Raw genomic sequence first — 27397 nt, 5'->3', positions numbered from 1 at the left:
GGAGAACAGGACTTGTTCCTGCGCAGCGGGCCTACCCGAAACAACTGAACACGTGCTCCTTCATTGTAAAGATCTGGCAGTCTATCGGTTGCTTTTTCTCGAGGCCATCTTGAAGAAATTTTCAGTGAGATCAGACAAGGAAATAGTTTCATACTTGCTTAGTGACCATCATCCCAACACTACTGAATCAGTTGCCAGGTTTTTAACAAAGGCACTTGGATCAAGGGTGAAACCTTTGTGTAAATTTTAGTCAATTGGTTTTAACATAATTTGCATTTTACCACTTTTTATATGCCATTAAAGGTATTGTATTTGTATTTGTATTTGTTGTATTTTCCTTCTCCAGAAAATGGAAGCTACGTATTACGATAACATAATGGAACAGCAGCGATTAGAACCTGAATTTTTCAGAGTTGGTTTTTATGGAAGGAAATTTCCCTTCTTTCTTCGGGTAAGCCATTTAGCATAAAAATTAGTGCATCATTTACTGAGTCAATACAGTCAACAAAATGGGCCATTCAGTAACCAGTGCATTAGGATTTTCGAAGTCTGGAACTACCAGAAAGAACTGAAGCACGGCATAAGTAGTAACATCATACATTAAACAGTATAGAAATGATCTAGTAGGATCCTACTCATGATAAGCTATACGCAGGACTGTAGATCACGGTGTCATTCATTTATCCAAATAATTTTCCATATCATTTTGTGTAGTGCAACCTGTTACCTGTGCAGAAAAATCCTCTTGAATAGTTCAGTTTTGCATAGTTCACAGAAGACGGAGTTTTCCTGACCTTGGAAAGAACTCGATTACAGCTCCAGTAATAATTTCAATGATTTAAACTGATGTATGGGTCCAGAAATCAATAAATAGGTTTTTATTATAATATAAGGTTTTATTAAATATAATATAAAGAAAGTTTGTTTTTATCATAATATAAGGTTTTATTAAATATAATATAAGGAAAGTTTGTTTTGAGATGATTTTGTGTCTGTGGTATAGTGTGTATGTTCCTTTTAGATATAAGTACTTAAGGACATGTAAAGATGGGAAGTGCATGCAGCTGTTAGAGATAGAGTGCTATAGTGTGCTTGGTTGTACTTTTAATAAACATTGGATTACTGAGTCTGGAGGCTTATTGTGAAGACATAACATTGGCGACGAAGGAGGGATGGCTTGTTTGCCTTTGAATCCATTGGTACCTTTTCTGCAAAGTCCAGGTGAGCCTCCAACTCCTTTTACCTCGTGGATTCGCCTTTTTGATAATTACCTGCTTGCAATTAGTGACACAGAAGTGTCTGAAGAAAGGAAGCTTGCGCTGCTTGTCCACAACTTGGGAGCAGAAGGACAACGTATTTTCTACACACTTTCCCTTAGTGATGATAAATATGAAACTGCTTTGGCTGCACTGAAGGATTTTTTTGTGCCCAAGGTTAATGTGATTGCTATGCGCTAAAAGTTCCCGCAGCGGGCACAACAACCGGGGGTCAACCTTACAACATATTGCAGCTGTAAGAGACTTAGTTGGCCCCTGCGAGTTTGGAATGCTGGCTGACAAGATGATAAGAGACCAACTTGTAGAAAAAACTAACAAACCCCGTGTTAAGGAAAGACTGCTTTTGGAATCAGAACTATCACAGGAGAACGCTATGATTATAGCAAACCAGATTGAAGCAGTCTTGAGTGACATTGATATGATGCACCTGGGCACTGGAGGAGGAATAGAGAAAGTGGAACTGTTGCAGAAAGCACCAAAATTAACTCAAGACACCACAAATGAACTGAAAGTATATACTGGACAGTCAGGGAGCCAATGAAGCAGAACACTGATAAAAGCATGTTTTCGTTGTGGCTCTCTACAACATATTGCAAGTTACTTTAAGTGCCCTGCAAAAGGTGTACAATGTAAATACTGTAAAAAGACTGGGCATTTTGCTAAAGTGTGCCAAGACCGATGGAACAGCCATCAAGTACATTCAATTCAAGTGCCTGATGTAACTGTTTTGAATGTTAATGGAAGTAGTCCTGTGTCTGGAGGGGGAAAAATCATGTGTATTGTAAATATAATTGCTACCTCGTTGGAGAAGGGCCAGGATGTTGATCTGATGTTAGATACTGGTTCAACAGTCTCTATATTACCTGAGGCAATTTATTTGCAGTACTTTAAGCAGGCACCATTGGTAGAGCCAAAGTTGCAGCTGGTATGCTATTTAAAGAATCAAATACCAGTGTGTGGTTGTTTGCCTGTTAAAGTGAGTTTTGGAACATGCTGTGCATCAGTACAATTTTATATTGTGCCTAATGGTACCCCTATCCTTGGCAGAGACTTGTTTGCTGCATTAAGATTGATGGTGGTGGATGGATGCGTTATGGCCCCCCAAGATAAAGTGGATTTGCCACAAGGGGTTGCCTTGGCTGTGACCAGGGATAATTCCACGCAAGAAGTGGGTTGTGCTGTGGGGTTTACCCATAAGGTAAAAGTGAGACCTAATGTGGTCCCTGTGCAACAGAAGTTACGACGATTGCCATTTGCTGTAAGAGATGCTGTGTAAGAAGAGCTTAAGAAGCTGGTGCAGAATGACATTATTGAAGAGGTGGAGTCATCAGAATGGGTTTCACCTATAGTTGTGGTAAGAAAAAAAGATGGGAAAATACGACTTTGTGTAGACCTGAGAGAACCAAACAAAGCTATAGTCATTGATAGCCACCCACTGCCTCATATAGAGGAGATATTTTCTGACTTGGCAGGGTCAAAAATGTTTTCTACCCTTGACTTACAGAGTGCATATCACCAAGTTATATTGCATGAAGAAAGCGGGGACCTTACAGCATTTATTACACATGATGGATTGTTTCGATTTAAACGTGTCCCATATGGGTTGGCCTCAGCTCCTGCTGCTTTTCAAAAGATGATGTCCTTAATATTAAAAGGGCAGAAAGGAGTCCAGTGTTATTTAGATGACATTATTGTGTTTGGAAAGACTCCTGAAGAACATGAGAGTAATTTACAATCTGTATTACAGTGTATTAGTGTAGCTGGGCTGAAACTTAATATGGAAAAATGTAAACTTAGGCAGAAAGAACTTTCTTTTTTGGGACATAATGTGTCATCAGCTGGGTTGAAACCAGATTTAGATCATTTGGAAGCCATTTTACAGGCACCACCCCCCCAAAGCGATTTACAAAAGCTGCATTCCTTTTGGGTCTGACCTCATGGTACATGCATAGTTTGTTCCTAATTATGCTTCAATTACTGAACCACTTAGAGAGTTGTTATGCGGGAATGTATAAGAGTGGGCATGCAGTCAACTGTAAGAGCCCAGGCCAGTTTTGATACTGTAAAAGACCTGATTGTCTACCCAGGCCCAAGCTTTCAAAGCATTGTTTGATCCATCACTGTGCCCGCCACAATTGCTTAACAAACCGGATGCTTCAGAATATGGCTTGGGAGCTGTAACAATGACCCAGCTCCATGAGGAGTAAGGTGGAAAAAACAGTGCTGCATTTGCATCAAGGCGAAAGTTAACCCAGACTGAAAGCGGAAATATTCTGTGGTTGAAAAGAGAGCGCTGCTTGTGTCTGGGCTACAGAAAAAGTGGAGAACTTTACTTGTGTGGGTCATGCCTTTTAAATTAGCGTGATCTGATCATTGTCCCCCTGACAACATTGTTGACATCAAAAGGGTTAGGAAGCTGGCGGTGGGAATCGAATTGCTGGACCTAAGTCCAGCACGGGTTGCTTTCTTTTACTTTATGAGATGGAATACCATAAAACCAGGAAAGGAGAATGTAACTGGCAAAGATTGCTTTGTCTCGATTGCCTCTTTGCCATCTCCCAGAGACATCGCTAGAGGAGGATATAGAAGTAGCTGCAGCACTCCTTTCAGGGCAGTCCAATTGCAGTTACACTGGAAAAACTTCAGGCTGCATGTTCAGCATGTCCAACCCAGCAAGAAGTTAAGAAGGGTTTTGATGACCTAAGGAATGGCTACTTAGTAAAGAAAAAAAAAAAAGGCTTGAGGCAGTGAATTGATGCCCTATTTTAGAGGTATCGGTGTGGAGTTATCCTTACAAAATGGCTGTATATTACGAGGAACACATCGATCAAGCTGGTCCCAGAATCGCGTTGCGGCCTACGCTGATATTGTGCAGCTTGCCCATGATACAACATCAAGGTATTGTGCGGACCTAAGCAGAGATTGAAGGGGATCTGTTATTGGTGGCCTGGGATGGATTCTGAAGTAGAAGTGGCTACATTAAGGCTTGTGTGTTATTTGTCAATCTCATGACAAAAAACAACAGCAAAAACACACCTGGAAAGCACCATTGCAGCCAGTTCCGCTTCCCCATTCTGCTTGGGAGAAGCTTGGTTATTGATATTGTGGGACCTTTTGAGAATGCCCCCTATTGAGTGTCGCTTATGTGATTACCTCTAATAGACTATTTCAGTAAGTGGCCAGAAATAAAGCATTTACATCAGGAGCAACTTCTGCTGCTATAATTAAAGTTCCTCTCTCTGTAGTTTTCTAGTAGAGGAAGGTGACCCCAAAGAGCTGAAGTTTTCTGATAATAGGGTGCTCAATTCCTACTTCCAGGGAGTTTGAAACCTTCCTGGCAGAACGTAAATATTGTACATAGGAAATCATCAGTGTATTATCCAGCAAGCGAGATGGAGAAATTGGTAGCGCTTTAATAGAAGTTTGAAAGATAGCTTGCAGACAGCTAGGATTGGAAGGGAAGGCATGGGTTATGGCGTTTACCACTTTGCAATTTCTGCAAAGTGTATAGGGCAATCCAAACATGCGACAACTCAGAGATCACCAGCAGAATTGTTGCATGGGAGAGAAATGCATACTAAGTTGAATATTGTAGCGATTCCCAAAAGTAAGAACCGTTGTACCATCTGAAGCTGGTCTGGAGGAAAAGAGAGTGGAGCAGAGGCAAAAGCAGTATAAAAGCTTATGCTGATGAGCGTAGGGGTTAACTAAGGGATATTTCATTTGAATGTGGATCATTGGTGAGTAGTAAGAAGACCTTCAGGGTATTGTGCTTGAAAGCGGAGAATGTAAATTTACACCCACCCTTTAGGATAGTGGAAAGGAAAAGGACTATATACTCTATAAATTGTCATCAGATGAGTAGAGTATATGGAATGTTTCACATTTGGTACCTGTACATGGTAATAGTAGCAGAGTGGGTTCTGAAATAGAGGATGCCTTTTTGTTGCCAGTAACGAATGAGGATGAATTGGTTGGTGGAGAAAATAACTCTGATTCGCACCCAGGATCTTCAGGCATGTCCCGACAGATGTCATCAGGACAAAAGCAAGCGACCTTTGGATGCGCCTACACAGATACCATCATCACCACTGACCCACAATATACCACCTGTTTCAGTAAACAGAAGTAACAGAATGAGACGACCACCTGTTTGGACTAAGGACTATGTTTTGGGTTAAAAAAAATTATAAAAAGGGAGATGTGGTGTAGTGTGTATGTTCCTTTAAGATATAAGTACTTAAGGACATGTAAAGATGGGAAGTGCATGCAGCTGTTAGAGATAGAGTGCTATAGTGTGCTTGATTGTACTTTTAATAAACATTGGATTACTGAGTCTGGAGGCTTATTGTGAAGACATAACAGTGTCTACAATAATGTTTTATGTTTCTTTTCTTTTCCAGAACAAAGAGTATGTTTGTCGAGGCCATGATTATGAGAGATTGGAGGCCTTCCAACAAAGGATGCTTAGTGAATTTCCACAGGCCATTGCAATGCAACACCCAAATCACCCAGATGACAGCATCCTACAATGTGATGGCCAGTGTATCCTTTAATACAGAATTGCTCTAATGTTAATTAGACTGCTGTGAGATGGAAACAATGTTATGGCTAAGATATAGCTATAATAATTGTGATCTTTGATACTTAAAAAAACTGAAAAATTAGTTTCTTGAGGGGTGGCATATATGTGTGTGTGTTTGTGTGTGTGTATGTGTGTAATAAATAAATAATACATGTTAATTTTCTCTTGTAACTTTGAGAGAGAAAAAATATGTTTTTTGTTGTATCTCCACTCCATCATCTTCAGCCTGATTAATCTGGACAGGCTGCAGTGTGCTTACAGTGATAGACCTGCAGAATTCATACATGGTGATAAGATCCCTCCTTGCAGTCAAGGAATGTCAGCACAGAGTTGCCCCATCTGTTTAAGAAGCAGTGAGTGCCCACACACACCTATAGTTGCACACTGTATTGTGGGTAAGGATTGGATCATGCTCAGTATTTTTCTCTTTTGTTCATTCCATTTCACATTAATTATATAGTGAAGGTGATTGCTTTATGCTGTGTTTTATTTATTTAGGAAATGTATAGGCCACCTCTCTGAAGACCTGCTTTTGGGACGAGCTAAAAAATAATAACATTTAAATAATAAAAAAGTCAGTAATAACAGGCCATGGAATTGTTTATAAATCCCCAGTGAAGGAACAAATTCTTCCAGAAACTAAAGCAGTAATCATAAAACTGTTACAGTATTAAAAAAACAAAGGGTTTCCACTAAGGCCTGATGCTACTTTGCACCCCATCTTCTGATTTAGCTCGCTACTCTGACCCGCGTATAAGTCGAGGGTGGGAAATGCAGCGGCTACTGGTAAATTTCAAAAATAAAAATAAATACCAATAAAATTACATTAATTGAGGCATCAGTAGGTTAAATGTTTTTGAATATTTATTTCCAAGAAAAACAGTAAACTAGCTCTGTAAGCCCTGATTCTCCCTTTAAATCCAATCAGAAGGGGGGGGTGGTTTAAAGGGAGAATCTGGGGAAAATTTGAGGGTGCCTGTCAGGGGAGGAATGTTTATGTTAGCAGTACCAACATTTCAGAGTATCTTTAGGAGACCCTCATGATGATACCACCCAGGTTTGGTGAAGTTTGGTTCAGGAGTCCAAAGTAATGGATCCTCAAAAGGGTAGCCCCATCTACTATTAGCTTCCATTGGAAACAATGGGGGATGGGAGCACGCACTTTGGGGATCCATAACTTTGGATCCCCTAAACCAAACATCACAAAAAACGTTCTGAAAAATTCAACTTATATGCAAGTATATATGGTACTTATAAACTGTTCATAGAGTAGTCTTCTACCCCCTTGCCGGCGAGTTCTCTCTCCACCTCCTAGCCTTGCCCATGATTGGGCAGGATATTTTCCTGCCTAATGCAGGAGGGAGAGGGAAGGAGCACTAGGAGAGTTCTAGAAGGATCTTGTTAAAGCTGACAAATCTTCTGTGGTATCCCTGTGCATGTGCAGACCCATGTGTGTCTGTCCAGAAGACCATTCTCTGGACAACAGTTACAGGTAAATGCAACATTTTTCTTCTAGTTAAGAAGCTGGCTGCCAGATATTTATGTTTTCAATAACAAACGAATTGTGGGGAATCAAAACTGTTTCAAACAAGAGACAGACAAGTTCTCTAAAGAAGTGCCTCTTAATTTTCTAACTCTCTTCAGAAATTAGGATCAGTAAATCTAGTAATTACACTGCTTAGGATCAATAAAAAGAAACTAAAAATTAATCTAAACTCAGCGTAAGAAAAGTAGTATTTTATTTGGAAGTCAGTTTCGAGGGCACTTGGTAAATTATATTTTTGTCAATTATGTGTGACATACTTTATCTGCTAAAATGAATACATGGATTCAGATGGCAAAGGTCTACTGGAAACTCTCATACAGTTCATCATGAGCACATGCTTTAAAAAGACATATATCAATTCAGATATTACAGTTTTATTGATGTATAATGCAAATATGGAATATGTCAGTTTACGGTGTAATGTGTGAAACTGACTTGGCTTATCTTGTTGGGTGCTATGTATTGTTTTTTCTTTGACTCAAGTCCTTCACAGATTTGCAGATCTATGCAGTGACTCCCATTCCAGATAATATTGATGTGCTGCAAATGGACCGGGTTCCTGATCGTATAAAGAGCTTTTATCGAGTTAACAATATCAGAAAGTTCCGCTATGACAGACCATTCCATAAAGGGCCAAAAGACAAGGAAAATGAATTTAAGGTTGGAACGCTTAGAAATATTATGTTTATACTAGATGCATTTTAAGTGAGATACATGCTTGAAACAGTAGCCTTAGGTAATGAGTATCTAAAAACGCACCATAAAGTATCAGAAGGTAATAAAACCGAATAAACAAATCACATTAAAATGTAATAGTCGTGATGAATTGAATCTCACCATTCTGTTCAGCTGAATACAAAGTTGTCTTCCAGCAAAAACAGCATTTCTCTGGCGGAGGATCCTCCAGAGATTTCTTTTCTCAATAGGAAGTCCCCTACGTACGTGAAAGAAGTAGTTGGGTCTAACAGATTTAATAGGAAGACACTATAATTTATTGACATTTTTTCTTGCACAACAGTGGTTCATCCTCTTGCAAGCATCTTAAATAATTTTTAAAAGGGGCCAATAAATTAGACAAATAAGCGCTTTTGAAACCTCAGCAAATGTGAAGTATACAAATAGTTCTTGCTAGGTTAAAAATATGACTTTGGGATGAAGGTTTTGGATTCAGATTTTTTATCCACTGTATCAGGCTGCTTAAGCCATGAACTTTATAAAGTCTGCTGCAATTAAATGTGTTGCTAACTTGTTCATCAGATTTACTCCAGGTTGTCTTAGTTGATAATCTAAAATGGGTTAAGAATGTAAGGAGAACCCCGCTAGATCAGATCAAGTTTATATAATCCTGCACCCTGCTTCCAACAGTGGGCAAGAAAATTGTTTTAGTCCATACACATGCCAACGAAGACAGTAGCTCTCCCTGTTCGCTTCCTTAGCAACTAATGTTCCAAGGTGCACTGCCCAATCTGGTTCCAATTAGGTAATATGAAAACCCCATCCTCCATGAATTTCTGCAATCTCCTTTTAAAATGACCTAAACTGGTAGCCCTCAACAGGAGGGCATAAAAGGTTTATAAAACAATGTAATGTGTGGGGAAAGTGGGTGAAGAGAACTTTTATCCTGTTTCATTACACCAGTTCCTAAAATTGATAGATTCACTTTTTTTTTTACACTTTGCATTGAATCTGCTGCCAGAAGATGTAATGGCTACTAAATGGCTTTAAACCAGGATCTGATTTTATGCCTTTATAGTTTGTCTATGCCAAATAACACAATAGCTAATTGGAACTCTAGATTCAAAGGCATAGCAATCCCTAGTGGAGCAAACAAACATTCAGTTCCCAGTTTGTGGAAGTGCTTACCTGGCCACTGTTGGATATAGAATTGCATGGACCATTGATGAAATCCAGCAGGGATCTTCTTATGCTCTTATCCTATGCTTGTACTTCAGTTGTGTGGTTTATTAGAACTTGAAATATTGTGTTTTGTGTGCTCTCTCTCTATTTTTTTTTTTTTGCAGAGCTTGTGGATTGAACGTACCACTCTAACCCTGACTCACAGTTTACCTGGGATCTCCCGGTGGTTTGAAGTAGAGAGGAGAGAACTGGTAACATGGATTATGCTTGTTGCTTAAGGAGTGAATTGATACATAAAGCAGAAGCATAGAAATTTTTCTAACTGTCCACAATGTATATAATTATAGTAGGCAGTAACTTACGAATATGCCTACTTTTCCTTCTCTTATCAGCCCACATGTCCTCGTTAAAAGCTGATCCCGAGGGTCTGGGGACTCCAACTAAAATTACTCACACAGTTCTCATGATTTTATAGCATCAAACTTGTTATCATTAACACTAGTTAATGCATAATTAGAGGAGCAATCTTGAGTAGTCAAGGGGAGCTCACTGATGGTAGCCTTCCAAATTGTAATTTTTTTCCTTGTCAGTCAAATATGATTGCTGTTGTAACTGCTAATGAAGCCTGATGATTGGTAAGATCAGCTGAAATGCTTTGATGCCAGTCTGTGGCATATGTTCATTGATACAGTATTTACTCCATTACAAGTCTTGGTTTTTTCTAGCCATGTAATCAAATTAAAAAGCGGGTTCCTGTTGCATTTGTACACAAATTATAATTATGTCCAGTTTAAAAAAATCATTGTGTAAACATTTTTAGGGGGTCAGTTTACATTCAACGTCATCTTCCTTTCAAGTGAATACTGTAATTTCTCAAGGAACAAAACTTAAGAGAAACATGATACTACAGTAAGGGTTAGTTAGTTCTGAAGCATGACATAGCAGCAGGAGAGGCTTCAGTCTTCTTTCCCTTCCACCCCATGTTGTTTTCAACAGAAAAAATAGCATGGGAGGGGAGGGCTGTTTGTCTTATTGCCATTGCCATATGTCTGCCCAGGTTGGTATTTTAGTATCTTCTCTTATCTTTCAGGTTGAGGTAAGCCCTTTGGAAAATGCCATTCAAGTAGTGGAGAACAAAAACCAGGAATTAAGGACACTGATAAGCCAGTACCAACACAAACAGATGCATGGTAACATCAACCTACTCAGTATGTGCCTGAACGGAGTTATTGATGCAGCTGTGAATGGCGGCATAGCACGATATCAAGAGGTAAACAGAGGTTATTTATGATTTGTAGCAACTCTTTAATGATACCAGTCTTCCTGCTAGATTTAATTTTTAATATTGAATAAATGTAAGATGTCCTGAGATGATCACTGCTCAGGACTGCTTCTACCCTCCCATTCCCCCGCCCAGTACACTTATCTCAGATAAGACAGAAGGCAGACGGAGGCAGTATGAATAGTGGTAGCAGGGATAGCTGGAACCAGTGAGAGCAAGCACCCTCTGGGCTTACAAGCAAGCAGCGAGACTGGCAAAAGCCCCTGAGTTGCCACTGAGTTGCACGGGGGCAGGAGGGGAAGGCCCACAGTGACACTGAACCAGCCATGGTGGAAATGTCTCTCCAAGAGGTTGCTTCACCCCTCCAGTAGAAACTGAACCAGACAGCCACAGCCGCAGCATCCTTCATTGGCATGGGGGCAGGTGGGGAAGTGATTGGGGGGAGGCGGGGCAAGGACCAGGGTAGCACTGAGGCCAGTCAATGCAACTCCTAGGAGGGCCAGGGAGTGCCCTAGGGAGCCTGTTTAGGCCAGGCGGTGGGGTGTGGGGGGATGGCACAACTCTCCTAAAAGAAATCCAGTAGGCAAGTTCAAGGAAGAAAGGAGAGGGTGGACAAGTTCCTAGAAGTGCTGGGGAACCTTCCATCTGGGAACGGTGAGGGGTCGAATTTTTCTACCGATGCAGGAGGAGGAGGCTCCCAAAGGGCAGCAAGGGAGGTGCCCCTCACATAAGGGATTGTGAGAGATGTTTATAATAGGGATCCACAAATATTAAGATTGTTCCAATTAACTAAAATGTGTATTAATTAGTGAATTGCACAGATTTCAGAGAAAAAGCTGACCTTAGGAACTGGTTGTAGAACAGAAATGTACTACTATCTTTAGAAAGCCCATTTTGATAACATAGTGCAATTTATGTCCCATACTAATATAAATGCAGGCAATAAAACCCTTTCAGGGGACTGGGGAATTATCTTTAGCCTTATTAATATTCAGCACACTCATATAGTCCCAAGGGTGTATTCACTCCACTAATTTGTGAATCAGGAATTAGATATACATTTTTAAAAGAACATATATAAAATTATAATGCTGGCCCCATTTAGGTCATGTGTGCCTCAATAGAAAATGCCAAAATGTGCATTCCCTCCCAGTGTGGTGTAGTGGTTAAGAGCGGGTGGACTCTAATCTGGAGAGCCAGGTTTGATTTTCCACCCCTCCACATGAGAAGCAGAGTCTTATCTGGTGAACCAAATTGTTTCCCCGCTCTTATGTTTTTGCTGGGTGACTTTGGGCTAGTCACAGTTCTTCAGAGCTCTATCAACTCCACCTACCTCACAAAGTGTCTGTTGTGGGTAGAATAAGGGAAAGCAGTTTGTAAGCCCTTTTGAGTCTCCCTACAGGAGAGAAAGGGGGACATAAATTCAAACTCTCCTCCTTTTATACTAGTAAATGTAAGTTGCTCATTTTCCACATTGCTTATTTTCTACAGCTTCTTAGGGTATACAAATAAGAGAAATTTAAAATAATTGAAGATATAGTCAAAAGTGTGTTAATAATTATCAAATTTATGCTGCCTTGGACTTGGAAATGAGTATCCTGGAGTTTTCAGCAGTAATTCCTTTAAGTAAAGAGAAACTGGCTATACCATTGATCTTCAGCTCCAGGGATTGAATCTGCAACTTAACCGTGACTATAAGGAGGATCGTATTAACTAGTACCACCACCATAATTGTTGTTTTCTGTTTAAGGCTTTTTTCAATACAAGAAGAAAAAGAGAGGAGAAAATGGGATTGGGCAAAAAGTAGATGAAGAGAAACAGAGGGGTAGGATGAACATAATATGGTAAAAAACATAAATTCAAGTCCCATAGTCAACATTTGGGCTATAGTTGAGTACTGTATATGATTGTATGTTATAAAATTCCTAGATAATATTTCCAGCTTAGAAAACAGGAGTGCTAAAGTTGTTTCTGCCTTCTTTATGATCAATAAGAAACATTCAGTTCTTAGTCAAAAATTGTTTTTTTATTTCCCCAGGCCTTTTTTGATAGAGATTATATCACCACTCACCCTGGAGATGCAGAAAAAATCACACAACTAAAAGAGCTCATGCATGAACAGGTATTCTTGTGCTTTTGAAGATCAACAAAACCTACTATTGTTAAATTTAATATCCTTAGAGGTGTAATCAGTAGGTGAGAGTAAAGTAACTGGTCAGAGCCTTGTACAATTTTTTAGATAGAAATGTTTACCTTATATTTTCTGACATTTTTCTACTACTAATCTTACACTAACCTAATTTAGTCTAGCAATTATTCTGCAATAAATAGATTTCCATATAGATTATGGAAGTATGCATTCACTGATTTTTCCTTCAGCAGCGTTTGAAAAGATAGAATAATCAGTTAAATGTCTAGAAAGCCTAATTCCATTAATCATCATTTTGCACTGTTATAAAACCTTTGCTTTCCTTAAAGGTTTAACATTGAAATAGCTTTTTTGATTTTTTGTATTAACTGAAGCAGAAGGTTAAAAAAATGTAAGGCAACCTTGTTTGAAATTAATAGGTCAAATCGCACCCCTGCTCCAATATGGGCAGAAGATGCTGCTTTCAACGGATTATTCCCAGTGGTGGGATTCAGCCGGTTCGCACCACTTCGGCAGAACCAGTTGTTAAAATGCTGCTTGTAAACAACCAGTTGTTAAATTATTTGAATCCCACCACCGGAACCTGTTATTAAATTAGTTGAATCCCACCACTGATTCTTCCCTCAGCTGTACCTCTCCATACCACATCTTGGGCCATAGAGGTACCTGGCCCTCAAGTATGGTGTCCAGAACTGCCCACAGTACTCCAAGTGAGGTCTGGCTAGTGCTCAATAGAAATTGTTACTTCCTCAGTTCCAGTCATGAATGGGCTTAGACTGGAGTAATTCTCTTACAGCTCCATCTGGTGGGGCCAAAAGAACTTATGGGAGCAGTGCAGTCTTGCCCTGGAGCATTTGCCCTCGCTGAAGCACTTACCCAGGTAGAGGAGGCAGACGCACCAGCAACCACCTACCCCTCAGCCCTGGTCTAGATATTAATGGAAATAATGATATAACATTAAGGATAAATATAGCAATGTGTTTTGGGTGGGAAGTCAAGTAGTTATATGTAATGTGTTTCCTTTGTTGTTTATGTAGTTTAGAATGCAGAGTTACTGGTTAACTATTTTATTTTGTAGTATATTATTTTAGCTGTTTTATAGTTGATAAAATAATTAATAAAAATCATTTTTTTAAAAAACTTGCTCCTCAGACACTTGTTCTTATAATACCCAAGTTCTCAATGTGTAGTACTTCAACAGGATCCAGTTGAAAGCCCTCTTGATGTAGTTTGCTAGATCTGATCTACCTCTTGATCTGCTTCTGGCTAACTTTTTTTCAAAATTCTCTCAAGATGCAACCCATCTCTTGCAAGTAGTCCTTTGTTAGAGAAACGTAGGCCATGATCAAAAAACACAAACCTCTCTTGACAACTCCATCTACATAGCCAGTTATTTATCTGAACTTTTCATTGTAGTCCTGTGCAGTTTATAGGAAGAATTGACAAAAATACCCCAGAATCTTTCACCTTCCATCCTAGAGTCATTTGTTCCTTGTTCATAGCTGTCATTCGTCCCCACATTGATGAGCAGTGAAGAAAAATGACCTCAACAATTCTCAGCAGTGGCCTCAATATGTCTTAGCAACCTGTCAGTCATATTCTACATACATGAACTGGAGAATCAGCAGTAATGAGTCACCAACCATAATGACTCCTCTTCCCATGGGTAATTGTTGAATAACCGTTATCAGTTATAGTCTTCCTTTCTTAAACAATAGGTTTAGGAAATATTTCTTTATGTAATATAGTTAGTCCATGTAGAAGAAGGATAGGTCTCTAAAGGACCTGCTGTGGAATGTGTTCCTTAAATGAAACAAGCATAGCTTGATGCCAAACACCATTTGGATTTTTTCCTCTTAAATCCAGTGATCAGATCCAATCCTGATGCTGCCTCCTACACCAATACTCAGAGGTATGCTGCCTTTCCATATGCTACCTCTATATATGGAGGTTACCTTATTGCTAGTAGCCCATGATAGACCTATCTTCCATTAATCCATCTGAATGCATTTTAAAGCCATCTGTGCTCATGACCACCACTACTTCTGCCAGTGAATTTCACAACTGAATTACTCATTGAGTAGAGAAATATTTCTTTTTGCCTGTCTTAAAGCAATTGCCCATCAATTTGGGTGCTCTGAGTGCTAGTATTATGGGACAGGGAGAAAAAGTGCTCTCCATCCACTTTTTCTACCCACTCTATTTTACCCTCCCCCCACCTTGATTGTCTCTTCTAAACTAAAAAATCACATATTCTTTAACCTTTACTCATAGAAAAGGTGCTTCAATCTATTAATCATCTTGGTTACCCTCTCCTGTACTTTTTCCAGCTCTGTGATGTCCTTTTTGAGATGCAGTGAGAAGAACTGTACAAATAGTATTCAAATTAGCATAAAATTATCATCATCTGTGGAAGGGTCACTTTGGCCCCTTCCGCACATGCAGAATAATCCACTTTCACACTTGTTTGCAAGTGGATTTTGTGATTCCACACAGTAAAATCCAGCTTCAAAGTGCATTGAAAGTGGACTGAAAGTGCATTCTTCTGCATGTGCGGAAGGGACTTTTGTGACCCTTACTGATAGCCCCAGAGCTGTCCTAAGTCTTAGCAACATAGTGTATGGGTCAGAAAAGTGATTCCTTCTCTTCTCAAGCAAGAGAACCAGGCAAGTTCCTTGTCACCAGGAAGGCAGTTGCCTCCCTTTTCCTCCAGTTTAACTGTGTGTTAAGTAGCTCAGGTGAGGCAGCTGGCTAGGGGAAATTTTGGGTTCAGACTTATAAGTGGAAAAATACTGGCTGAATGTTTCTCCTTATAACTCAGCAACTAATGGCTGTGTGACATTCTTGGAACTCTGAGGTAAGGAACATGCAGAGAAAACTTCAATGTGGATGTTCTGTTGCCACTGCAAATGCCTCTGCGTTCTCATCAGCAATGTGGGTTACATGGAAAGCAATCTCAGACTGAGAGAGGCTTGTAGACAAAACCATGGTCTGATCCATAAAAAGAGGTTGCTATGATTATTTGCTCCCATGTCACCTGTTTGTGTCCTATTCCCTGTTTCTTGTTGATGCAATCTGGAATCCATATTTAGGAATCATCAGGAATCTGACAAATATTTGGAAACCATTCTTCAATGAATGAGAAATGTACAATTTATAATTATGAAGCCTTTCTGATGCTATTTTAATAGGTGCATATCCTAGGAGTAGGTCTTGCAGTGCATGAGAAGTTTGTACATCCAGAGATGCGTCCACTGCATAAGAAATTGATTGACCAGTTCCAAATGATGCGATCCAGTTTGTATCATGTAAGTTGATAATCATGATGTTTTTTAAAAGTAGTGATATTTTGAAATATTGTACTATGTCATAAAATAGTAGATGTGGAAAAAGCTGAATATTAACAGTGCTCCTCTATTAGAAATCAGTAAGAAAATTTTGGGGAAAAGTACTAGGGATGTATATTCAGATATGCTAAACTGCAAAAAAAAAAGCCCCCCCAAAGGTGTTCCAGCTTTTTTTCAGCATTTTTTTCCAGCTGAAAAAAGAGGCACCATTTTAATGGAGCCAAGAAGGCAAAGCTGAGAAATCCATTAAAAATTAGGCTTTTCCAGCTCCATTATATTTGTAGGGCTCAGGGGCAGGCAGTTTTTGGAGGTAGAGCCACCAAATTTGCAATTTGGTCACAAAATTGCAAGGGTCACAAAAGTCCCTTCCGCACATGCAGAAGAATGCACTTTCAGTCCACTTTCAATGCACTTTGAAGCTGGATTTTACTGTGTGGAATCACAAAATCCACTTGCAAACAAGTGTGAAAGTGGATTATTCTGCATGTGCGGAAGGGGCCAAAGTGACCCTTCCACAGATGATGATAATTTTATGCTAATTTGAATACTATTTGTACAGTTCTTCTCACTGCAGGAGACTCTCCTTACAAAAACTGCTAAGCTTGGTGAAGATTGGGTCAGGAAGTCCAATTTTACGGGCCCTCAGAGAGAAGGACCAAGTGCATCCTCCATTCGAAACAATGGAGGGAAATTTGGGGGCCCATGAAATTGGATCTCCTGACCCAATCTTCACCAAACTCAGGGGATTTAATGAGAGCCACCAGTAGCTGCACTGCAAATTTGATGCTTCTACCATAAAAATAGCATCCCCAGAGCCCTGCAAAACTAGTCCCATTAACTAACATAGGAACTGTTTCCTTTAATGTATTGTCAAAGGGTGCTGTGTGGTTTCCGGGCTGTATGGCCGTGTTCTAGCAGCATTCTCTCCTGACGTTTCACCTGCGTCTGTGGCTGACATCTTCAGAGGATCTGATGTTGGGAAAGCAAGTGGAGTATATATCTGTTGGAGTGTCCAGGGTGGGTGGGGAAACCTTGTCTGTGAGTAACAAAGGCGGCAACCAGGTCAATAGTTGAGGGCATCTGAATAGAAGTATGAGTAACAATCAAGACTATAGCCTGGGAGTAACCCTGTAGATAGCAAGGTCACTGGTGGGAGCATCTGAATAGAAGTATCCTGGCCTTTGTTTCTTTTGTCTATGGTCATCCTGTGTTTGTGTGGAGCTGGTTTGACACAGTCTTGACCCTAGTATTTTTCAACACTGGCAGCCAAGTTCTGTTCATTTTCATAGTTTCTTCCTTCCTGTTAAAATTGTCCATGTGCTTATGGATTTCAACAGCCCAAAAACCACACAGCACCCAAGTGATTCCGGCCGTGAAAGCCTTCGACAATATATTATCAAAGGCTTTCATGGTTGGATTCAACTGGTTGTGGTGGGTTTTCCAGGCTGTGTGGCCGTGATCTGGCGGATCTTGTTCCTAACGTTTCGCCTGCATCTGTGGCTGGCATTTTCAGAGGTGTATCACAGAGAGAAGTCTGTTACACACTATGTCCAGAGAGAAGGGAATGTTTAGTGGGGTATATATTGTTCGTGTCCCAGGGTGGGGAACCAATCAGTAAGTGTTTGGATGGAACTTGCTATGCAAAGGTGTGATTGAGTGCATTGTATTGCGGGGGAACAGCTCCATGTTAACCTATGGCAAATCTTGTCAGGACTGTTGGGAAGGGGCTGTTTTTCAAGGCAGAGGCATCAAATTTTCAGCACAGCTGCTGGTGCCTTTCTTAACAAGAACCACCACATTTGGTGAAGATTGGGTCAGGGGGTCCAATTTTATTGGTCTCCAAGTGGAGGAAAACTAGGTGCCTATAACATTGGACCCCCTGACCCAAAGTTAGCCAAACTTGGGGGCTCTCATCAGGAGACCCTGAAAATTTGTTGGCTCAACCTTTGCCTTGCAAAGACTCCCCGAAGAGTGAAATATTGTTTTAAAATGTTCCTACTATTGCAAGAATGGTGGCTTGTCTCAGCTTGATTTCCTGGTCTAAAGCTACTTGACTCCAATTGTCTGATCTAAAGTTGCTAGAAAGATTCTCCATAGAGCCATTCCCTTTAAAGATTAAAGGAAATCCCATATTGATATGGGGATTCGGCTTTTTTTGGACTTTCCAAAAAAAGTAGGTCTATTAAACTTAAATCTGAAAAAGATTTTTAAAAAAAACAGTGCTCACTAAAAAGGACAACATATTTATTTTGTTCCTTTGTGCATAACATATATTCTAGAAAGAAACCGAAGGAGGTGATTGTGGGACATATTGGTGTATGAAATGTAATGTAAATAATGTGAATATTTACTGAGAGTAAAACACAGTGAGAAAGAGGAGAGACAAATAATATAGAAATCAAGGCTTGCTACAAGTATTTAGTATATTCCGTTTCAGGAAACCATATGCACGAAATCTGGGGGAACTTTGATGGTTTCTAGTTAACGATTATAATGTATTTGCAATGCCGGCACAATACAGTAAAATTCTCTTAAGACTTTTGCAGTGGAACTTTTTCAGAGTTATTCCAATCGAAGCCCATTCATTTCAGTGGGTTTGGATTGGATTAACTCCGAATGAGACTGAACTGCCAGAGAATTAATTGAACTGGAAAACATTTATAACTTTCTGACAGTTTATAAAAAGAAAATGGAAGAGTGGAGCTCCTCTGCAACATTTTGTCCTTTAATATCTGGCTAATGAACTCTGCACTAGTAATGCCCCACACAGAAAGAAAAACATTTCTATTCTGTTCCTATACATTTTAACTTTGATATATCTCATGTCAGTTGCACATGTGGAGCCACTGATGCTAGCACAAGGTGAAACCTTACTAGTTTCAATCTCTAAAAAGTTGCAAAACACAGAGAAATCATAAATCTGCCACCATAGAGAGAAGATACTCTTTTTAATAGCAGATTTACAAATTAATTCATGTGGAATGTTAAGCTGCATAAACAGTAGCAGTGTCCAGGTTTTCTTTTACAAGAAACACAACCTTTTTTTTCCTCTACCCATTGACAGGAACTGCCTGCTTTGGATAAACTGAGTCCAATCTGCTCAGGCACCAGCACACCACGTGGCAATATGCTTGTATCACATAGTCCTATGAGTCCAGAGACCATCAAACTGGTGCATCGTCATAGGTATTTGCTTTTAATAATTTCTATAGAAGGAAGATCTTTATGTAGCAGGTTTTTCTACAATAAAATCCAGAATGAATTAACAGCTTCATAATTGCTGAGTACAAATGCAAAGAGAGACTTTAGAAGTTTTAATGAAGTCCAGTCTTTTTCATTAATTGGAATATTTTGAGGAGAAAGGATTCTTTGTATAAGGGTAGTTATTTAATGGCTGGCTTTGCTGAATTATTGAGGACACTGTGTTAGATTATCTGCTATAATGAATGGAGCAATTAAGACCAATAGAAACTTATGCATCTGCCTCTTGAGCAAGGATTGGAAGAACTATTCAAGAGATGGGGACAGGTTTTCTACCAAATTTTCCTTCTGGCTCCTGCCCTCCCCCATGCCAAATCTTGTGTCATTTCCAAAGTTCCCATATCTCCAGGAGCAGTTTGGGACTTCATTGGAGATTGTGGGGAGGGGGCAGGGAGGAATCACTTCTGCATACTTGCTCCATTTGTGGTAGCATGAGGTCCAAACCAATAAAAATGTACATTAAATTCCAAAAATTGCAATCTTCTTGATACTTCATTGATCAACCTGAAGTCTGCATTTGCACTTCCTTGTTGTTACTGTTATTAATATGTCTATTTGTATATATGTATTAATTTGGTGGTTGGAGAAACAGTCCCTAGTTGAAACTGCTGATCATTGTTAAAAACTGTTTCGCATATATTACCTCTGTGGGAAATAGTGAGGATTTTGGTGAGGATACACGCTACAGGGGTCAGTGCTATCAGTCACAGACCAGGAAAGGGATTTAGGCGTCTTAGTTGATAGTTCCATGGGAATGTCAACTCAATGCATGGCAGCTGTGAAAAAGGCAAACTCTATGCTGGGGATCATTAGGAAAGGAATTGATAATAAAACTGCAAAGATTGTCATGCCCTTATATAAAGCAGTGGTGCGACCGCACTTGGAGTACTGTGTCCAGTTCTGGTCGCCGCATCTCAAAAAGGATATTGAGGAGATAGAAAAAGTGCAGAGAAGGGCAACAAGGATGATTGAGGGACTGGAGCACCTTCCCTATGAGGAGAGGCTGCAGCGTTTGGGACTCTTTAGTTTGGAGAGGAGGCGGCTAAGGGGGGATATGATTGAAGTCTATAAAATTATGCATGGGGTAGAAAATGTTGACAGAGAGAAATTTTTCTCTCTTTCTCACAATACTAGAACCAGGGGGCATTCATTGAAAATGCTGGGGGGAAGAATTAGGACTAATAAAAGGAAACACTTCTTCACGCAACGTGTGATTGGTGTTTGGAATATGCTGCCACAGGAGGTGGTGATGGCCACTAACCTGGATAGCTTTAAAAGGGGCTTGGACAGATTTATGGAGGAGAAGTCGATTTATGGCTACCAATCTTGATCCTCTTTGATCTGAGATTGCAAATGCCTTAACAGACCAGGTGATCGGGAGCAACAGCCGCAGAAGGCCATTGCGTTCACATCCTACATGTGAGCTCCCAAAGGCACCTGGTGGGTCACTGCGAGTAGCAGAGAGCTGGACTAGATGGACTTTGGTCTGATCCAGCTGGCTTGTTCTTATGTTCTTATGTTCTTATGATTACCAAGAGGCCTGGAGAAAAAGGCCATACCCCTTTAATAGAATCTTACTAGGATGTTGTTTACCAGGTGACGTTATTGACCTCCATGTCATGAAAAGCTTCAACTGCCCATTTCCACACATATATTAAATGGACAGGTCATTTTTCTGTGGGCCCGTTGGCAACCACAGTAACACTATTATCATGGAAATATGCGGCAACATATTCCAACACCAATCACACATTGCATGAAGAAATGTTTCCTTTTATTAGTCGTAATTCTTCCCCCCAGCATTTTCAATGAATGCCCCCTGGTTCTAGTATTGTGAGAAAGAGAGAAAAATTTCTCTCTGTCAACATTTTCTACCCCATGCATAATTTTATAGACTTCAATCATATCCCCCCTCAGACGTCTCCTCTCCAAACTAAAGAGTCCCAAACGCTGCAGCCCTTCCTCATAAGGAAGGTGCTCCAATCCTTCAATCATCCTCGTTGCCCTTCTCTGCACTTTTTCTATCACTTCAATATCCATTTTGAGATGTGGCAACCAGGACTGAACACAGTACTCCAAGTGCGGTCGCACCACTGCTTTATATAAGGGCATGACAATCTTTGCAGTTTTATTACCAATTCCTTTCCTAATTATCCCCAGCATAGAGTTTGCCTTTTTCACAGCTGGCATGCATTGAGTTGACATTCCCATGGAACTATCAACTAAGACACCCAAATCCCTTTCCTGGTCTGTGACTGATAGCACTGACCCCTGTAGCGTGTATGTGAAGTTTGGATTTTTTGCCCCTATGTGCATCACTTTACATTTTGCTACATTGAACTGCATTTGCCATTTCTTAGCCCACTCACCTAATTTATCAAGATCCGATTGGAGCTCTTCGCAATACTTTGTGGTTCTCACCACCCTACATAATTTGGTATCATCCGCGAACTTGGCCACCACGCTACCCACCCCTACTTCCAGGTCATTTATGAATAGATTAAAGAGCACTGGTCCCAAAACGGATCCTTGGGGGACACCACCCCCTACATCTCTCCATTGTGAGAACTTCCCATTTACACCCACTCTTTGCTTCCTGTTTCTCAACCAGTTTTTAATCCATAGGAGGACTTCCCCTCTTATTCCTTGATTGCTGAGTTTTCTCAGTAGTCTCTGGTGAGGATCTTTGTCAAAAGCCTTTTGGAAATCCAAGTAGACAATGTCCACTGGTTCCCCCTTATCCACATACCTGTTCACACCCCAAAGAACTCTAGTAAGTTTGTAAGGCAGGACTTGCCTCTGCAAAAGCCATGCTGACTCTTCCTCAGCAGGTGAAAGACTGCTTGCCTGTCTGCTTTCTCTCCTCTCTCATTTGCCTGCCTGCTAACCTCAGTGATATGGTAGTTCTCTAGTTCTGTTCTTCCTTTCTACCATCTCCCTCTTTTTCTGTTTGTTTCCTCTCCTTGTGTGCCCAGTTGCAGCAAGGTTGATGAACAGCAGCTTCTTTCTTTCTCATCTGTCTGTTCTCTCTCTCTCCTTCAACCAGTGGGATATCAGTTGCTATTGCCCTTTCTCCTGATCATCATCTTCTGCCATCTCATTTGTCCCAGAAGGAGAGACCATGTAGATAGGAAGTGGAATTCAGGAGCACCACCTGCTAGTATCAGATGGAGTTGGGAAGATGAGACCTTGCAGCCTAGCCGGGGGGTGGGGGGTAGTAAGGGGAATTGCAGAAGAATGATTGTTTGTTCAAGGCTCAAAATAAACCCAAAGGTGATCCAGCAATTCATAGTAAGACGCTGATACTTTAAATCCAGAGTAGCAGCATGAGAGTCGATAATGACGTTCCACTGATCTAGTATGTTTTCAGTTGATTTGAAAGTAAAAATATATTAAGAACTGTTATATGTAAATGAGTGTTTACTGTGAACACAATACAATACAATAATTACTTAGGTCACTATGGTTTTATTGTTTGATTTGCAACTTGAAAAATAAGGATGTCTTGTCTAATGTATTCTGGCATTGTTATTCTTATGATGATGTTTAGCTCCAGCTGGGCTAAACTTGAACATTCTTATTTAATATTGTGTTGTTATATGGCATGTACAGAAAATGTACCAGTGTGTTGAGACTTTCATCTATATATTATTTCAAGATTTTTAAAAGCACAGTGTTTTCAGTGAATGAGATGCCATTTTTTCTACATTAAAACTGAATTCCTGATCAAAACAAACATTAAACAATGATTTGATCTCTTTTTCTATCTCTTTTCTAGCCCATTGAACATGCTGGGTACAGTCCGACACTCATCCTCTTCTCTTTCTTCTCATACATCAAGTGAAGCAGGAAATCTAGTTATCCTAACAGACAGTTCAATTGGAGAAACTGCAGAGGACATGTACCATATGCAGGTAATACTTCAGGAATCCATTGCAAGGAATATGTAGATTTAACATAATAGTTACTTAAAGTTAACGCATCTAAAGTAAGCAACTGTAGAAATTATGTATAATATTTAGGCTTATTAATAATTAAACAGTTATGATGAACATTCCCAATACTGAAGATACTTAAGGATAGTTGGTGTTTATTGATGTGGGTACCGCCAAGTGATTGAGAGACAGTGTACTATCATGGTGGAATATTCTAGAAAGCTCAATCTCCAAAAATCTTGGTCTCTGTGCTACTGGACTTGAATCCAACTGTTCTAATGCAAACCAACATGGCTGTTTATGTATTTGTTCGTTTATTTATTATGAGACTAACAGTGAAGCCTATGCAAAACAATACAGTGGGCTCTAGAAAACTGTTGGTGGTGGGCGCAGCAGGGAGCCAAGATCTCTCCAGATCTCTCCAAATTGTTTGGCTGCTGTTAACTGCCTTTTTGGACATGGCACTATATATAGAAGTTACAGAAATTCTACATCAGCCACCTGGAGTTTCTGGTGATATACAAGTTACTTTGTACTTTTGTCTTAAATCTGCAGGGCAACCTAGTATAGGTAGCCACCAATAACATGACCACCATGTACTCCATTAAAAGTAGGGTGGGACAGCATCACACACTGAAGAACATTGCCTGCTTCCTGTGTGAGAGATGCATCGATTTGAATATTACTCCCATCACTGATTGTGTTGCAAAGGAAGGCAACATCCAGGTATCATTTGCTCAAAGGCATGTACCTGTGCATTTGTTCCAGCAATGAGGCTGCCGAGACATCAATCTCTTTATATGAGTTACAACAGGAATTGTCAATGCTTTTGTTCCAGAACAGGTGGAACCAACAGTTCATGGATGATGCCTTCCTTTAGACATGGTCAGGATGACTTTTCTGTGCATTCTGTACAATCCCTCTTCTTATCCAAGCCATTGGGAACTCAGGGATTTTGTGGAGTGCATCCTGATCACAACATGCTGACCTCACCAGGTTTATAAGGTTCCTGCAACTGTCCTAAGATCTATGTATCAGCTTATCATCAGTTGGATCTGCTGCCTCTGGTGTGATCTCTTGTGTGCCAGATTCAGACATGGGAACAGACTCCACAAATGATGAACAGAACCTAATGACCACTGTGATAGAAAATGAAGGCGCTCTGGAGCTACCCAGCATCAGCAGACTGGACCCAGATTCCACTGCCCAACCTTGGGAGAGATAAGGATCTATGACTCCCAAGTTAGGTGTGCCTGCTTTGCCTGACTGGGCCATCTAGGACTCAAGTTAATCCCTAGGTGGAATGAGTGTACAATTGCATCACAGATGTACTCTGTTGATCATAGATAAGATCCAGCAGAAAATCTTGCCTAAGGAGTTGGTGGGATGTATTGTACGCTACTTTCCTCTTCCATCACCGGGCTGCTTAGCCTGAGAAGCCTCTGAAATTCAAAGGATCCCAGTGAACAAAATGGTCCAAATTACATAGGGCTGCAGTAAAAAGGAATAAATGGGTGAAATTAAAGGGATTTGGCCAAATTGTTCCTCTTCAAACAAGAGAGAAAGGCAAGGAAAAAATGGGGAGAGAGGCAAGGAAAAATCTACTCCACTGGTATCTTTCAGTTGTATCATGTCCTATGTTCTTAGGGAATCCAAATACTTCCAGTCTTTTGTTGATGAAGTAGGATATTCCTCTGTATATTTTTGCTGGCAATAACCCTGGCCACTGATACCGTCTTTCAGTTATATATGATAAATCAGCTTGACTACCCTTCATTCTGTGCCCCTTGGCACATTCTTAGCTTGAATGATGAAGATGAGTGGTAAGAAGACATAGCCTTTGTTCGGCTTAAAGTTCTTGGAGCTTCTATTCTGTATCCTGAATGTGAAACTGTACATACAGTCACTTTAAGCATAAACTTGGTGGGATTGCAGTCTTTTGAACAGGGAAAAATCTTTAGTTAGCAACAACTGAAGCATGCAGGTGTAGGTTAAAATCTATTACTTGTACAAGTGATATTTGATGTGAAGCAGATAAACGTGAAAAGTACCCAGTCATTTGTTTTGCTAATTTACATCATTCATATCTAGTGATCCCTAGTTCCATATATCAGAATTTCTAAGAACTGTAAGAACTGAGTTTTTTGCTATCTTCTTCCTAGGCCAGTCCTTCCACCTCAAGCCTGAGCTCTACCCATTCTGCTCCATCACAGATGATCAACTCTGCTCCTTCTAGTGCACGAGGTAAGAAGGAGGTAGCTCCTTATGTGAAGCTCAAGAAATAGCCGTTATATTTCTTCTTCGGTATTCTAAATTATACTGTATTTCCTCTCTTGACTTATGCAGTAGTTTCATTATGATGACAGCAAATTCTTCTAAGATGTATTTTATAATGATTCCATATAGCTGATCCTTTTGGTGTATTTCTGTGATATGCATACTTCCTTAACCAATTGAACCAATTTTCTTCAGTGTACTAACCAAACCTTCAGCCTATACAGATGTGAATTTGTTTTGATTCCAAGATCAACAGCCTAAAAATAACGACATGAGGGCAAAAATTAATGCCAAACTTTTCTCAAATGAAAATGAATCAGAACAAAGCTGTTCAGGGAACATCTAGCATGCTGTCCAGCATAACATGTGCGATATTGGCAATATTTGTGAAATATTTTTGTAAAATTAGTTGGGACCTCCAGGACTGAAAACTGGTATCAGTACTTTCTCGCTGCTTATATTTTGGGTACCAATTTATGAAGAAGTAAATATGTTATACTTTCAGTTTACTCTCTGTGGAATTGACCCACAAATGCGTGAGAACCCTTCCAGATGCAGTAGATGAGGAAGTTAGACTCACTAAATGGATGCCATTGCTTTGACAAAGGATAGCTGTATTGCTTTAATGACCTCAATTCCAGGTCACATTAGAGTACATTCAGAAAGCAGTGGCTTTCTAAATGTACTCGAACACAAAGGAATGGAAGCAGACTTCAAAAAACAAATACATTAAAAAGTTGGAAGACAGCTGAAGCTGACACGGTTTCTTCAAAGCTGCAAAAGAACCAGGCTGAAAATCTAGTAAGTTAAAATCAAAACATTATTATAATCACTATAAATTATTATTTCAGTAACATAATAATTATATATCATAATTTATATTATACATTATTTTTATTTATAAGTGTTGCTTTTTTAAAAATATAACAGTTCTGTGCTGGAGTAATTCAGTGCAGAAGAACATACCAAAGCGATACCAAAATTAGTTTATAAATGGCACAGGTGGATAATCACGTTTCATATCCACAAGTGACATCAAATAGAGAACAGAGAGACTTAATGTACCACGTTCTGCACAGCTTTAACAATAGTTCAGGGAAGAATGATATTTTCACAATTAAAAATGTTGCCTTAGTGATGGCAGTCCACAAACCGGAAGGCTGCAATAATATCATCCTGCCTGTGCTGCCCGTCAACTGATTTAAGGAGGCATACCATCTCTTGTACTGGAAGGAGTAATTAGTAGCCATTGATAGCTCAATCCTCCAAGAATTTGTCTACTTCCCTTTTAAAGCCTTCCAAGTTAGCTTCCATGATTACATTCTGTGGCAGTGTGTTCCCCAAATTAACTAACTGTTCTGAATCTCTCACTCTTAAGGTTCTGTGGATGACTCTGGGTTCTGGTATTATGGGAAAAGGAGACAACCTTCTCCCTATCCACTTTCTGCATGGCATGCATGTTATAAACCTCTATCATGTCTTTCCTTACTTTTTTTTTCTAGGCTAAACAGCCCTAAGCAGGGCTGCTGCTGTAATCCCCTGGTCATTTTGTTTGCTGTTTGCCAACCTCACGGTGGGGGCTCCTGGAATTAAACTTGATCTGCAGACTATATACAACCTTATTTCAGCACCTTTTCAAAGTCTATAATATAGTTTATCAAGTGCAGTGACCAGAACACAATATTCCAAGTGTGGTCTTACCATAGATTTGTATAAAGGCAGTATTGCAGCAGTTTTATTCTCTATTCCTATTCTAGTTATGGCCAGCATGGAATTTGCCTTTTTCATAGCAACTGCTGACTGGGTCAACATTTTCATCAAGCTATCCACTGTGACCTCAGCATACCTTTCTTGAACTGTTACCAACTCCGATCCATCAGT

At 39.9% G+C, this 27397-nt stretch overlaps 1 protein-coding gene across 8 annotated transcripts in view; it reads left to right on the top strand.

The window, feature by feature from the left end:
- The window catches only part of DOCK3 (dedicator of cytokinesis 3), a 228932-nt gene that overhangs the window by 170740 nt on the left and 30795 nt on the right, over positions 1–27397 (top strand). For all 8 annotated transcript variants that reach the window (XM_048491130.1, XM_048491135.1, XM_048491129.1 and 5 more), the window contains 10 exons: positions 347–451; positions 5681–5822; positions 7902–8068; positions 9430–9516; positions 10356–10535; positions 12586–12669; positions 15888–16004; positions 19108–19229; positions 23083–23218; positions 25402–25483. In XM_048491130.1, the coding sequence (XP_048347087.1) occupies positions 347–451; positions 5681–5822; positions 7902–8068; positions 9430–9516; positions 10356–10535; positions 12586–12669; positions 15888–16004; positions 19108–19229; positions 23083–23218; positions 25402–25483 (1222 nt within the window). The remainder of the gene's footprint in view (positions 1–346; positions 452–5680; positions 5823–7901; positions 8069–9429; positions 9517–10355; positions 10536–12585; positions 12670–15887; positions 16005–19107; positions 19230–23082; positions 23219–25401; positions 25484–27397) is intronic.

This window comes from Sphaerodactylus townsendi, linkage group LG03 (genome assembly GCF_021028975.2).
Source record: "Sphaerodactylus townsendi isolate TG3544 linkage group LG03, MPM_Stown_v2.3, whole genome shotgun sequence".
In the NCBI taxonomy this organism is placed as follows: Eukaryota; Metazoa; Chordata; class Lepidosauria; order Squamata; family Sphaerodactylidae; genus Sphaerodactylus; species Sphaerodactylus townsendi.
Note: the sequence above shows the minus strand (reverse complement) of the source record. Positions and strands in the feature narration are given on the sequence as shown.